This window comes from Diabrotica undecimpunctata, chromosome 9 (genome assembly GCF_040954645.1).
Source record: "Diabrotica undecimpunctata isolate CICGRU chromosome 9, icDiaUnde3, whole genome shotgun sequence".
Taxonomy (NCBI): Eukaryota; Metazoa; Arthropoda; class Insecta; order Coleoptera; family Chrysomelidae; genus Diabrotica; species Diabrotica undecimpunctata.
In genome coordinates, this window is record NC_092811.1 from 67394207 (window position 1) to 67408224 (window position 14018).

At 33.4% G+C, this 14018-nt stretch overlaps 1 protein-coding gene across 1 annotated transcript; it reads left to right on the forward strand.

Annotated features, from left to right (window-relative positions):
* The first annotated feature begins 12869 nt into the window (after positions 1–12869).
* On the forward strand, positions 12870–13808 carry LOC140451038 (E3 SUMO-protein ligase ZBED1-like). The gene has a single exon (XM_072544756.1). The coding sequence runs from the start codon at positions 12870–12872 to the stop codon at positions 13806–13808; it is 939 nt and encodes a 312-aa protein (XP_072400857.1).
* Positions 13809–14018: the final 210 nt, after the last annotated feature.

Below are 14018 nucleotides of genomic sequence, written 5' to 3' on the forward strand. Positions count from 1 at the left end.
TAACCTGGAATACATGCTATCATGGACAGTCCCTCTAAAATCGGATATCCTCTGAGCCAGGTCCTCCAACGTCTGGTTTATCTCCTGTTGTTGTTCCAGAAAAGGAATATCTACAGAAGAAATTTGTCGAAAGCTCCTATTTCCTTGCTCTTGTTTCAAGGCACCGCGCAATAATTGGTGTTTTTTCTCAACCTTGGTAGACTCTTCAAAGGGAATTCCCCTTATCCTCAGCTCATAATCCACTTCCTTAACTAATAAATGCTCAGCCTTAAAGGTACACATGATGAAAGAGAGGAAGAAAAAAAAATATCACCAACAAACCAAAATCAACAATGTGTTTGTTGATTTATATGTTGGGTTTGAACCCAAATGTAATTAATAAAGGTGTACCTATACCTTTAAATATAAATATATTTAAAATAATTTAAAGTTGGTTTGAGAGATCAAATGACAATAAGTAAATTGAACTATTTTTATATATAGTATGCAATAATTGACCAAAAAAAATATATATTATATAGTGTGATCGCAAATAAACAAAACCACTATTGGCTAATAACAATGTAAATAGTAATACAATAAATTATTCAATATTTCTCAACAAATGTACAGGTATCACTAACCCGATCAAACCAGAAATGTCAAACCAATATAATTATGAAAAATATTATACTAAATGAAGGTTTACAATTAATTATTAATTTAAAGTTAACAAAACCACCAACACAGCAATATAAGACACTATTCAATATTTCTGAGATACTGTAGCAAAGAACACTGGATCTAAATAACTATAAAATATGCAAAAATTAACAAACAAACTAGAAACAGTTTAAAAAGAGACAAATGAATTAAGGAATACTATCTTACTGAAAATCTGGGCTCCACGTTGGACTACGCCACTGTAACAAATATAGTAGGCAGATCCCTTGGGACTATGTCCCTGATGTTATAAGATCTGTAGAGTAGTGTGAAGATAAGTTTGAAACTAAATTAAAATAAGAGTTGAAACTGAATGCAGTTCGGCTAGCTGGGTATGCTTGAGACTGGCCCGTTGATACTCAAGGTAGGGTTAGGCCTATTTGCATGCCCTGAGAAAACAGTAAAGAAGAGGAAATATGTATATAGAAATGTTTCTTCAACGTCGATATTCCCAAAAAAAAATCTTTATTTCGAAATAAAAAGTTACAATTTTTGAGAAATTCTACAAACTACTACATTTAATGATTTAAAGTTGACTATTGAAACATAATAATTACAATAATAATAAAAATATTGATTTCTTCCTATTTATAACGTCGGATATCGGAATCTGCTGATTCTTAATAGTAAGGGAGCTTATGGCTACATTTCTCCTCCCTCCATTGGTTGGGACTTCGTCCTCGAAGTTTTGGTTACTTCGGCTATCAGCTCGTCTAGTATCTGGATCTGGGCAGGATGCAATTTTTCTCCAAATAGGATTTTGGAAATTCGTTTTCTTTTCCTAATTAGGAAGATTATTAGGAAAGCTAAAATAGTTAAAAATATTATAACAGAAGTGGTGCTCAGTCCTATGGATAATCGGGGTAGTACTTCTATGGTATCTATTGGTTGAATTTGGCCATGTGTCTCTGGGATTGTTAATTTTTCAATTTTCATCTCATGGTTTGGTATTAATTTTATTGGAACAATTTTTGGAATGGAAATGTCTTGAGACGTCTTTTTATTAAATTGGATACCTTCAATCATTATTGGTACATCTGTCGTCAAGAGGCTGGTTGAATTAATTTCTATCTGCTGGATTCTCATTGGGTGAACTATTCCTAGCAATATGACTTTGCTGGTTTCTTGGAAAAAGTTCTCTGTGATTAATGTTTTTGTGCAATTATCTACATTGGGTATGTTACATTTGGATTGTACATAGTTGGAACAAACTATGTTATCGCCTTGTCCTATACAAGTGTTGAACCATTTATTATTTGTATAGTAGCTTGCAGGTGGCAGAATCATATCATGATCTTTGTTTGGAATGGGATAGATTTTATAGGTAGTATAAGGAATTTCATGGAGTATAGGGATTTTAATTATTATGAGCATTGTATTTGAAGTTACACAAACTAAAGTTTTTGTTGATTCTATAAGTTCATAAGGGTGTTCATTACTATTGGGAATTGAATTTCTGGGATAAATTTTGAGAAGGTTCTCTTTAAGGTCTATTATTTCCTTTAAAGTGAATAATTCTATATTGGAGATATTAAGTTCAGATAAAGTAATGGTTCTAATAAGTTTCATTAGAAATTCGTTTATATTTTGGAGATTTATTATCTCGTTGTGTAGAATGATATAGCTGTCAAAATCAGCTGATAATTTGTTGAGTGCAGATATGAGAATTGAATTATCAGAATTCAGTTTTTCTAAAAGTTTATCGAATCTCGTGTTAAAAGAGTTTCCATAAGATATTTGGTTATTAAATTTTTTTATGATTTCGTTTTGTTTATTTTCTAAAGAGATTATGTGTGATTTTAACAAGTCTAAGTCAGAGTCGTCTGGATTTCCAGTCACGTATTTGATGGCTGTACCTAGAAAATTAAAAAGTCCGCGTTTCTGTTTTCGCGTAATCTTGTGTAGATCGTCTTTTGTTTGTTCTTGTATGTGGGTGTATTGGGAGTACAGTAGCGAGAGAGGTGCATTTTTGAAGTGATCTTTGAAATAGCTTGTCGGACTAGCGTCAATACTGTCGGATAATTTGTCTAGTGGAATGTGAAGAAAATGTCTGTGATAGTGGGAGATTTCTCTTGATTTGCCTATCTCTTCAGCATAGTAACCATTATTCGGAATCTCCTGAATATTGAGTGGATGGACCAGGGCGAGGATTGTCCTGTGAAAAATTTGGGTCTTGAGTAGGTTTATCTACATGTTTTCGTATTCGTTTTACATATTTAAGGTGAGTGCTTGTTAAATTTTGTTTATCTGTTTTACCGATTATTTTTGTTTTGTCTTGCGTTTCTGGATGAATAGTGGAGAAAGGGGCTTGTAATTTGGACTTATGTTTTTTCTTAGAAACATATAGGGATTTTGTAAGGTCTATTTCCGGAATATCTTCGGCATTTTCGTTTTGTCTATCTAAAAGTTGTTGTCTTTTTTGTTTTTGTTTATTATATAGTTCTGCAATAAAGGGTTGGAGTTCTTCTTTATGTCTTTGATTATATGTTTCGTATATCGGAAGATCAAAGTCGAAATGTATTTCTTCTGCATAGGGTCCGTACAGAATTGAGAACGGGGAATAATCTGTGGAACTGTGGATTGATTGGTTGTAAATAAGAATGGCGTGTGTTAGAATGTCATCTAACGAATCATTTGGATTTTGGGCTTGTAAGGTCCTAAGTTTTTCAATAAGAGTTGAATGAAAGCGCTCTACTGGAGAGTTTGAGGAAGAATTGTTTACTGTTGTAAAATGTATTTCGATTTTGTGGATATTTAGGAATTCTTTAATGACTGCGGAATTAAATTCGGTGCCGCTGTCGCATACAATCTTTTTTGGGTAATTGTGGTGCGAAAAGTAGTGTCTTAATTTATTTAGTATGGAAATGGAAGTTTTGTCGGTGAGCTTATAGCATTGACCGTATTTGGAAAAAGAATCTATTATTGTGAGATACAGGTTTTTATTGCAGTGGAATAGATCGATATGTAATATATCAAAAGGTTTTTGACCTAACAACGGTCCTAATTGGGGAAGTTTATAAGGGCGTCGTTCGTATTTATTTTTTAGGCAAATTTCGCATTTATTGATAAAATTAGAAATAGTTGTCTGCATTGAGGGCCAATAAAATTTTTGTTTTAAATGTTTGTAGGTTTCAATTATTCCGTTGTGATTTTCTACGTGATATTTCTTTATGCATTCTATTTGTTGGTTTTCTTCTTCTATGTCCTGAAGTAGTATATTGCAAAATATTGCTTTGACTGTGGAATTTATTTTTTCTTTAAAATAGTTACAGATAAAAGGTCTAAATTCGTGAGGGATTGTTATTGCAAATTTTTGATTTGGTCTAAGGATATTTTGGAAGGTATTTGCTATTTCTGTTTTCCAATTATTTGTCAAAGTGACAGTGTAACGGTGTTTGTTAAAAATTCTTTTGTATTTAATTTCAAAATTATTTGACTCTGGTTTAAAAATAATTTGGTTTGAGGATAAATTAATTGGTTCAGGTGAAATCTCTATTCCAGTGATAGGGTTCTCAACTGATGTATGTTGTGTGTTAGTACTGTTTTGTAAGTTGTCAAAATCGGCAAGGAAATCGTCTATGTCGAAATTGTCGGGTGGTTCAGCACATTCTGAATTCGGGGGTTCAGCACATTCTGAACTCGAGCTTAGGGCATTTATTTGGACTCGGCTAAGAGCATCAGCAACTTGATTCTCTTTGCCTTTTTTATATTTAACTTCAAAATCATATTCTTCTAGTTTAAGTCTCCATCGGGCTAATCTAGAAGTGGGGTCTTTAATTTTGTAGATCCATACGAGAGGATTGTGATCTGTTTCTACAGTGAATTTTTGGTTGTATAAATACATACGGAAGTGTTTACAAGAATCTAGTATGGCTAAAAGTTCTTTTTCAATAGTGGAGTAGTTTCGTTCTGCGGAATTTAGAGTTCGAGAATAGTAGGCAATAGGGTGATTATTTTGAGATAATACTGATCCTATAGCTATATTAGAGGCGTCTGTAGTCAGTACAAAAGGCTTTTCGAAGTCTGGATATTGTAAGACTGGAGAATTAGTTAACAATTGTTTGCATTTTGCAAAACATTCTAAATAATTTGGATTTGTGGGGTCGATAGTTGCTCCTTTTCTAGTACATCTCGAAAATGGGGACGTTATTTTTGCAAAGTTGGGTATGAATCTTCGGTAGTAACCGATTAAACCAAGAAATGATTTAATTTCTTTTACTGTTTTTGGTAGAGGATATTTTTGTATAGCTCCGATTTTTGTTGGGTTAGGTTTGATTCCTTCGGTTGTCACTACGTGACCTAAGAAAGAAACTTCTTTCGTGAGAAACTCAGATTTGTCTAACTGAATTTTTAAATTATTTTTTCTGAAAGTGTCAAAAATAGTCGCAATATGAACTAAGTGTTCTTGCAGTGACTTGGAAAAAATAATGACATCGTCCATGTAGACGAAGCAAAACTTATGAATAAAGGGCCTAAGAATATTGTCCATTAACCTTTCGAATGTTGCTGGGCTATTCTTTAAACCAAAGGGCATACGTAAAAATTCAAAGTGACCATGCGGAACTGAAAAGGCTGTTTTCCGAATAGAATCCGGATGAACTTCAATCTGATGGTAACCTTGAGCTAAATCTAATGTTGTGAAATAACTGGCTTTTCCTAAGTTATCCAGTATCTCATCTATCTGAGGAAGTGGGTAGCGATCACTTTCAGTATGATCATTGAGCTTCCTGTAATCAACTACTAATCTAAATTTTTTCTGACCTGAGGCATCAGCTTTTTTTGGTACTATCCAAACTGGAGCTGAGTACGGTGAAATTGACGGTCGAATTATCTTATTATCTAATAAATTATTTATTTGTTTTTTTATTTCTTCCTGCATTGCTTTGGGATGCCGAAATCCCTTTACATAAATTGGATTTTCATCCTTCGTTTTAATTTCGTGTCTAACAGCTGACGTGAAAGTTAAATTTTTGTTTTCGTCGTAAAATACGTCTTTAAATTTTTTGCAAAGACTTATAATTTTATATTTTTCTTCGTTATTTAAGTGCGAAGTACGGATTTTATTTTCATTAAAATGCGTCGTTGGCATTTTTACTATATTATAATTACAAAAGTTCTCAACTTCAATTCTCTTATTAAATTTCATAGGCATAGGTAAGTCGAAAGTGTCTAGAAAGCCGTTTTTTGCAACGTGAATAGAATGGGGAATTTTGATACCTTGAAAGTGTCTTTCGCGCAATAAAACTTCGCCATTATGAACGCTTACTGGAATTTTTTGGTATAAAGTTTCAAATGGAATGCTAACGTGAGGATTCTCAAAGGTTAAAGTATGAGTTGCGTAGCTAATTGTGGCGTGGAATCTTTTCAGATCGTAAGTTCCAAGGAGGATATCAAAGTGTTGACTAAAGTCGGCAATTTTTACGTCGAATGTTTGTGGAATTCCATATTCTAGGAATAGTGGCGTCTTAATATTTAAGTCGTGCTTGGAAGTAATTTTCATTGACGTTAGCGAAAAAGGTTTTCGATAAATATGATTTTTATCAAATAGTTTGAGAGCTCGCGGATTTAAAATTGAATGGGAACCGCCGGTATCGATTAAAACGCGTAGATGTGTTTTGGGTGTAACGAAGCAGGGTAACCCAGGGGAACTTTCGATATTATATAGGTTTATACAGGGGGTGGATGATCGTCTAACGGGATGGCTTGAAAATCCTGATGATTTTCATCATGCAAATCGGGCTCTTGTTCGGATTCGTAATTTTCGAAATCATTTTCGAAATATTGGGTATCATTTGAATCTATGTGAAAATTGTGGCTTCTATTAGTTGTAATTGTCATGGGCTGATGGTTTCTGGTTGTGGTAGTTTGAACACCGCTCATTGGAGTAGCAAAATTTGGTTGGGGTCGAGGAGCTTTATATTTATTTAATCTTTGTTGGTTGTTTTTCGGAACATTGTTTCGTTGAAAGGATTGATTTTGTTCGTGAGAACTGAAATTTTGTCTGAGGAAAATTATAGTTCTGTTGTGGAGTGAAGTTAAAATTGGGCTCTGTGTCGTGAGTTGAAGGTCTCACATAATTTGAATGCGTGGGTTGGAAGTTTGAGTATGTGGGTTGGAAGTTTGTGGATCTTTGATTATTCGAAGATTGATAGGGTTTATTTTTGAGTGGGGCCTTTTTGTTTTGTTGGCTCTTAAGGAAGTTCATGTATTGTTGTTGATTTTTGTGGTTATCGTAGGCAATACACTTTTGAAGGGCTTCTTCTAGGGAATTTAATTCAAAATGCGATAAGTATTCGCAATAAGGCTCGTTGATTCCGGTACAGAAAGTTTTGAGGGCAATGTTTTTGAAGTATGGAGTTTTAAAAGTTACTGTCGCGGGATTATCGTTTAGGGTGATGTGTTGGAGTAAATCGTTCAGATTTGTAGTTATTCTCTGATGATAATTGTCGTAGGATTCACTATGTTTTTGGACGGTAGTGGATAGTTGTGTTACTAATATGTCTTCGGAACGTCTGTCTCCGTATTTAGTTAATAACGCTGGACGAATTTCTGTCCAATTGGTTTTATTAGAATAGTTTAAAAGAAATTTCTAGGTTCTCCTTTAATTCGAGATACGATATGGGAATTTAAGATAAATTCTTGGGACGGATTTAAATCTTGGGTGCCTAAGAAAACTATTAAATTATCTACTACTTTGATAAAGGTGGAGAGATTGTCTCCAGAAGAGAATTCGGGCAGAGTTGAGCAAAGGCTAGCAATATCGCTATTGGTCATCGGCATTTTGGAACGTAATTTAGATGCAGGCTTAGATTTAGAGGTTTGTAGATTTCTTTCTATTTTTAGATTTAAACTGTCGAATAGTAAACTTAAATTTTCGATACTATTTTGGGAAATATCATTCAATGTACTCATAAAATATATGCAAAAATATAAATGCAAGTATATATAAAAATTCGTTGAAGTAAAATGTTATAAATAATATAAATTCAATAAACAATAAATAATAAATTCAATGTAAATGTTTAAGAATTCAATTAAAATAATAAATGCTCATAAACAATGGTAAAGAAAGGAAAAACTTACGCAAGGATGATCGTGTTTGATTTCCAATACATTTTTCTCTTTTACCAGGTTCTTCAGGATTTCATTAAACTAATGTAGACCAGGAAACGACTATGTTTCTGTATGAAATATCCTGTTCGCAACGCCAGAAATGTTTCTTCAACTTCGATATTCCCAAAAAAAAATCTTTATTTCGAAATAAAAAGTTACAATTTTTGAGAAATTCTACAAACTACTACATTTAATGATTTAAAGTTGACTATTGAAACATAATAATTACAATAATAATAAAAATATTGATTTCTTCCTATTTATAACGTCGGATATCGGAATCTGCTGATTCTTAATAGTAAGGGAGCTTATGGCTACATTTCTATATTAACTAAGGAAATATAAGAATAACCAAAACGAACTAAGGATAAGTACTGACAACAGGAATATATGAGAGAAGAAAGATTTGGGCGCCAGGGAAGATGTTTACTGGACTCTTAGTCTAACAAACACTTCACCTAGTGACTTTATTGCTGCTGCTAACTATGTTTTCTGTAACTAGATATAACTTTATTAAAAAAAAGGTTGTTTAATAAAACAGATTATTACTTATAACCCAATTTAATAATAATAAAATAGAAAAACCTGTAAACCGTAATATACAATTTAACTTAAATACCCTATCATACAAAAAACCTATTGATCCCTATTTACAATATATTTACACCCTCTAATATGCTAGAAAAGTAGGAACTTTTATTATGAAGTTTTATTCATTAATTAAAACAAAATTTACTACAACCAACCTATTTATATATTCAAACAATTATTACCCTTCCCTATATTCAACACAATGTATCAGTTCGACAATTTCTAAGTTGATTCCAATCAGATAACCTCTAGATATATTTCAATTGGTCTGTTCAGACAGGAACAGATCCAAGATGAATCAGTGACGTTACCAGTAGGGCTGTAAAAATACAAAATGGACCTTTGTGCACAAATGACCTTACAAAGTGTATTAAAATCCACCCCTACCCTGTTATTACTAATACATATATATATTTAAAATATTTAATGTCACAAAAAAAAATAAGCAAATGATGTTAAGAAAAAATTGAATGTAATATATATAATGATACGCAAATATGAATTATGAAAATTGACTAGAATTATTTTTAAGTTTTGGTTCGTTCACTCACTAAAGTTTAAACAATATTTAAGTAACTTAAGTTCAGAAAGAATTCTGAACGTGATTTGACTGATATAATTAAGGTAAAATTATTGAATAAATGATTTTAATATGAAACTAATAATGGTTAAAAAAGAATGATGTACTTTAATTAAAATGAAACTCACCTAACGCAACAATATTTCAACAATTGAACCAAAACTTCTTTCTTCTTTTTCCAAAACTTCTAATATAAAAAAAACGCCTTCTTTAACATAATATCACCTCTGAATAACTTAAATTTTCTTTTCTGATAACTTGAGCCACGCGGCGTTGGTCGTTGAAGGATTACTCTTCTGACCCGTTCGAAGGTTGGATATAAAGTGAGCTCTTACACTTTTAAAATTGTCGGCTTCCGTCAGTTCCAAGTTAAGCGGAAGCGGCAGGTAAGCAGTTTGACCAATTGATAAACAATTGATAATACGATTACATGTATAATTGGTTGCATACCTTACAGGCAGAATTAAGTTATTTTAAATTTCTCAGTAACGATAAAGTAATCTTATCGTTACAAGTGGAGAAGAAGATGACAGTTTTGTGAATGAAACAAAAAACAAAGTAGTTCGAAACTTGTTTCAAAAAATGAAAATGGACAATAAAGAAGTAGATAATAATGTAATAAAAGAGGAAGACGGAGCAAATAAGTCTGAAAAATTTAAATCCAGGAAACGTAAATGTATGTCAGAACAATGGGAAAAGAACTTAAGAAAAAAAAAGACACTGACGGGAGAAAAATATGTTAATCGCGGAGGCCAGGCTGTTGAAAAAAAAGACACTAAAACCACCGTGTCACTGCAGAAAGAAATGCTATGATAAACTGAGTGCGGAGGATTGTAGCAAAATAGCAAAATTTGGGCCTTACGCAATTGGGATCAGCGAAAACAAGTTGTTGCTCTCTCAGTCAATTCTGCTCCTATTTCCAGGAATCGCCCAAGAACTAATAGATAAGAAGGGCGACGGAAGCTTAGTTACTAATATCGTTTTACACTAAGAAATGAAATAATCTCTGTGTGTAAAATGATGTTTCTTAATACCTTGTCAATAGGAGAGAAATTTTTAAGAAACAGTATACGGAATCATGACGATACATCCTTGTCTTCACCTGATAAAAGACATAAACATAAGCCAACTAGATCTGTCGGACGGAATGCAAAGGATATTGCAAAAAGACATATTGAGAGCTTTTCAGTCACCGAAAGTCACTATGCTCGAAATAGTACCACAAAAAAATACTTAGACCCAAGCCTAAATATCACAATTATGTACAAATTATACAAAGAGTACTGCGAAGAAAACAATGTTAATTCTGCGGATATTAATAAAGAATCATACTATCGTTTCTTATTTGTTATAGAATATAACCTTGCTTTTAAATTACCTGCTACGTCCACAGAATCTCTGACTGAAGCATTTCGGTCGTTAAGAGCATCTGCACACAGAATGGGACTAAATATAAATGTTCAAAAGACCAAATATATGTGTTGCACTAGGTCAAGCAACCCGACACCTACACGAATAATAATTGATGACCTAGAACTGGAAGGTGTTGACACCTTCATATACTTAGGGTCGCTGCTAACCAAAGATAACAACGTCAGTGAAGAAATCAAAAGAAGAATAGTGCTCGCCAATAAGTGTTACTATGGCTTAAGAAGACAGATGGCCTCAAAAATGCATAGAAAAATTAAACTGACTGTATACAAAACACCAATAAGACCAGTGCTAACATATGGTTCAGAAACTTGGACACTAACACAGAATGACCAAGAATTGCTCAAACGTTTTGAGCGAAAAATACTAAGACGAATATATGGAGGCATAAAAGAACAAGGTTTGTGGCGCAGGTGTTACAATTTTGAGTTGTATAGAAGATTTGTAGAACCTGACGTTGTAAAATTCATTAAGGTAGCACGCCTCAGATGGATAGGTCATGTAATCAGACGAGAGGAAGATGCCATAGTCAGAAAAGTTTTTAACCGAAGAGGGCCGATCGGACAACGAAAAAGAGGAAGACCGAGACTTAGGTACCAAGACAACCTAGAAAATGATTTGAAGTCTATCGGAATTAGAGCATGGAGAAGAGTTGCCAGAGACAGAGGCGAATGGAGGATTGTTCTGAAGAAGGCTTTGGCTCATAAAGAGCTGTAACGCCACTGATGATGAGTAATCTTTTACTTTCAGACATCATTTTCACTATTTATACATTTACCTCATCTTTCTCTACACTTACAAATTACTAATTACCATTATTTATCATTCGTACATTTTCCATACTCTTTCCATTTGTTTTAGCTACTTCTTCGACCCTCCTATACGGCATGTTGGAGGTTAGTTCTGCTACGCCCACTGGCCAAGCAATAGATGCGCTCTCTAAAGCTTGACTTCACACGTTGTTGATAGTAGGGATGTGCTAGTCTGCGATTTCTTTGGAGCAGTGACAGAATGCAATTGCTCCGGCTACGTCACTGTGACAAATCGCAGTGATTTTTCGGAGCGTTGACCTTGGTCCTATAAACTCTGATTTCCAATTCTATTACCGAGTAGCATGTAATACTGCGAAATTGCGATTGCACTATATCGACTAGATGTTGGGAGATTGCTACTTTTAAAGTATTTTAAATTTATTTGTAATATTAGAAATATCATAGCGATATCAATGATGCTGTTAGGCTGTAATAATTTTATGTCTTTAAAATACATGGTACTCGGTTATAACTTATTCTGTCTTAGTTTATATGTGACCACCTCGCAACTCTAAGTTCTTGGAATCCCCGAACTGTAAAACAGTATGTCCATTCAGACATTTAGTATAGCGATTACGCAACATATAACGAAAATTGTTAAAGCTGTTTTACGATTTATAATTTGTTGAAAAATTTTAAATTGGTGTGTAGTTTCAGTGATAGGGATGGATAGGAAAAAGACGGCGTATATTTGGAAGTTTTTCACACCCCAAGACCAAGGTAACGTAATGTGTAATATATGTAAGCAAGTACTTAGTTATAAAACATCAACCACCAATTTAAAGACATTTTGAAAGAAAGCATCCTTTAGTAAAATTATCACCAGATGTAACTTTAAGAACCAGTGTTCTATCGAGACCGGTACAAATAGCTACTACTACCCTAGTTAATCCTATTCAACCAGGTAACTCTGAACTATCCACATCTTTATGTACGAGTATATCTTCTTCGGCAGGTCATAGTCAGGAGTCAAATGTCAGAAGCAAAATTCAGACTTCAATTCCGTATACCACTAAATTAATAAATATTCATTCGAAGAAAAAGTTTGACAATGCCCTAATGAGATTGTTTACAATAGATTTGCAACCATTTAGTTTATTTGAAGATACGTGCTTTAGACATTTTGTAAATACTTTAAATCCAGCATACCAACTGCCTAGCAGAAAATACGTTACAAACACTTTATTACCAGCATTATATGAAGAAAAACTCCACAATGTACGGGAAATGGTAAAAACTGTAAGCTCCGTAACTATTACTACTGATTGTTGGACATCGATAAATACTGAGAGTTTTATGGCTACCACTATTCATTTTGTGACCAAAGAGTTTGAGCCAAAATCTATTTTACTTGAATGTAGCTCATTTCACGAAGCTACTTCGTACTTCGTACAGAAGCGTTGGCTTCTGAATTGAATCGGATTACAACTGAGTGGGGTTTAGAAAATAAAATTTTGATAGCGATTTCTGATAACGCTGCCAATATCAAAAAAGCTATTAGAGAAGAATTGAAATAGCCGCATTTTGGATGCTACGCCCATACCATTAATCTTATTGTGAAGGATGGCCTTGAGGAAGCAGAGCCTACTATCAACAAAGTTCGGTTACTAGTAGCACATTTCAAACGCAGTACATTGGCTATGCTGAAACTAAACGAAATACAGAACCAATCAGGTAAGGAGCCTCTGAAATTGTTACAAGATGTACCAACACGGTGGAATTCCACTTTTTACATGTTGGAAAGAATCTTACAGATGGAGGAAATTGTTCGCTCAACAGTCGCACTTCTAAACACTACTAATTTACCCATTATATCTGTTGAGGAGTGGCAGTTGCTAAGCGATATTAAACAACTCTTACAGCCAATGGAAGAAGTGACTAAAATTATTTCTGGTCAAAAATATGTTACATTATCATCTGTAATAATTTTAACGAATGGAATTGAAAACACATATAATGAAATGAAAAAAGAAAAAAAGTCACCCTTAATACTAAACATGATCCCTAAGTTTTTAATTGGTATTTCAGAGCGATTGCCTTTCCTAGAAAATTCAAAGAGTTTGATTGTGTCTACGTTTTTAGACCCGCGATTTAAAAACATTGGGTTTTCTAGTGAAAGTAATGCAAAAAGGGCCAAAAAGCTCGTAATTAATTTAGTTGCCCACAAAATCAACGAACTCTCTACTGCTTCTCAATTAAGCAATTCAGATGACAATAGAAATGGGGAAACACACAGGATGATGTCATCAGTATGGGGACTTTTTGATAAAAAAGTTGTTTCCACAAACAAAAGCTGCTCAGCTCCCGCCACGTCAAGAGCAATAATTGAGGTTCAGAGGTATTTAAAAGAAGATTTGCTTAACAGGCATGAGGACCCATTGAAGTGGTGGCAAAGGTGTTCTTACAATTTTCCAAATTTGTCCAAAGTCGTCATAGACAAATTCGGAACAGTTGCAACCTCAATTCCCTGTGAACGTGTTTTTTCCAAATCTGGACAGCTTTTATCAGAAAGACGATCAAGACTTAGTTCTACAAATGTTAAGAATATAATGTTCCTAAATGTAAATAGTGAGTGTTAATTCAACATCGACAATTTTTATTAATGTAATAAAAATTTTCATAATTTCTCTTTGCTGTAATTAATGCCTCTTATTATATTTTAGGTTGTCATGAAGTTTTCTTGTTTTTAAATAAAATCTTAATATTTTTCTAATAATATTGTATATTATAATTATTATAAATAATTTTCTTAATAATGTGCACACAATGACATTATTTATTATTTATCT

Coding starts and splice junctions, on each gene's coding strand:
- LOC140451038 (XM_072544756.1), top strand. CDS start 12,870: ATGCTGAAACTAAACGAAATACAGAACCAATCAGGTAAGGAGCCTCTG.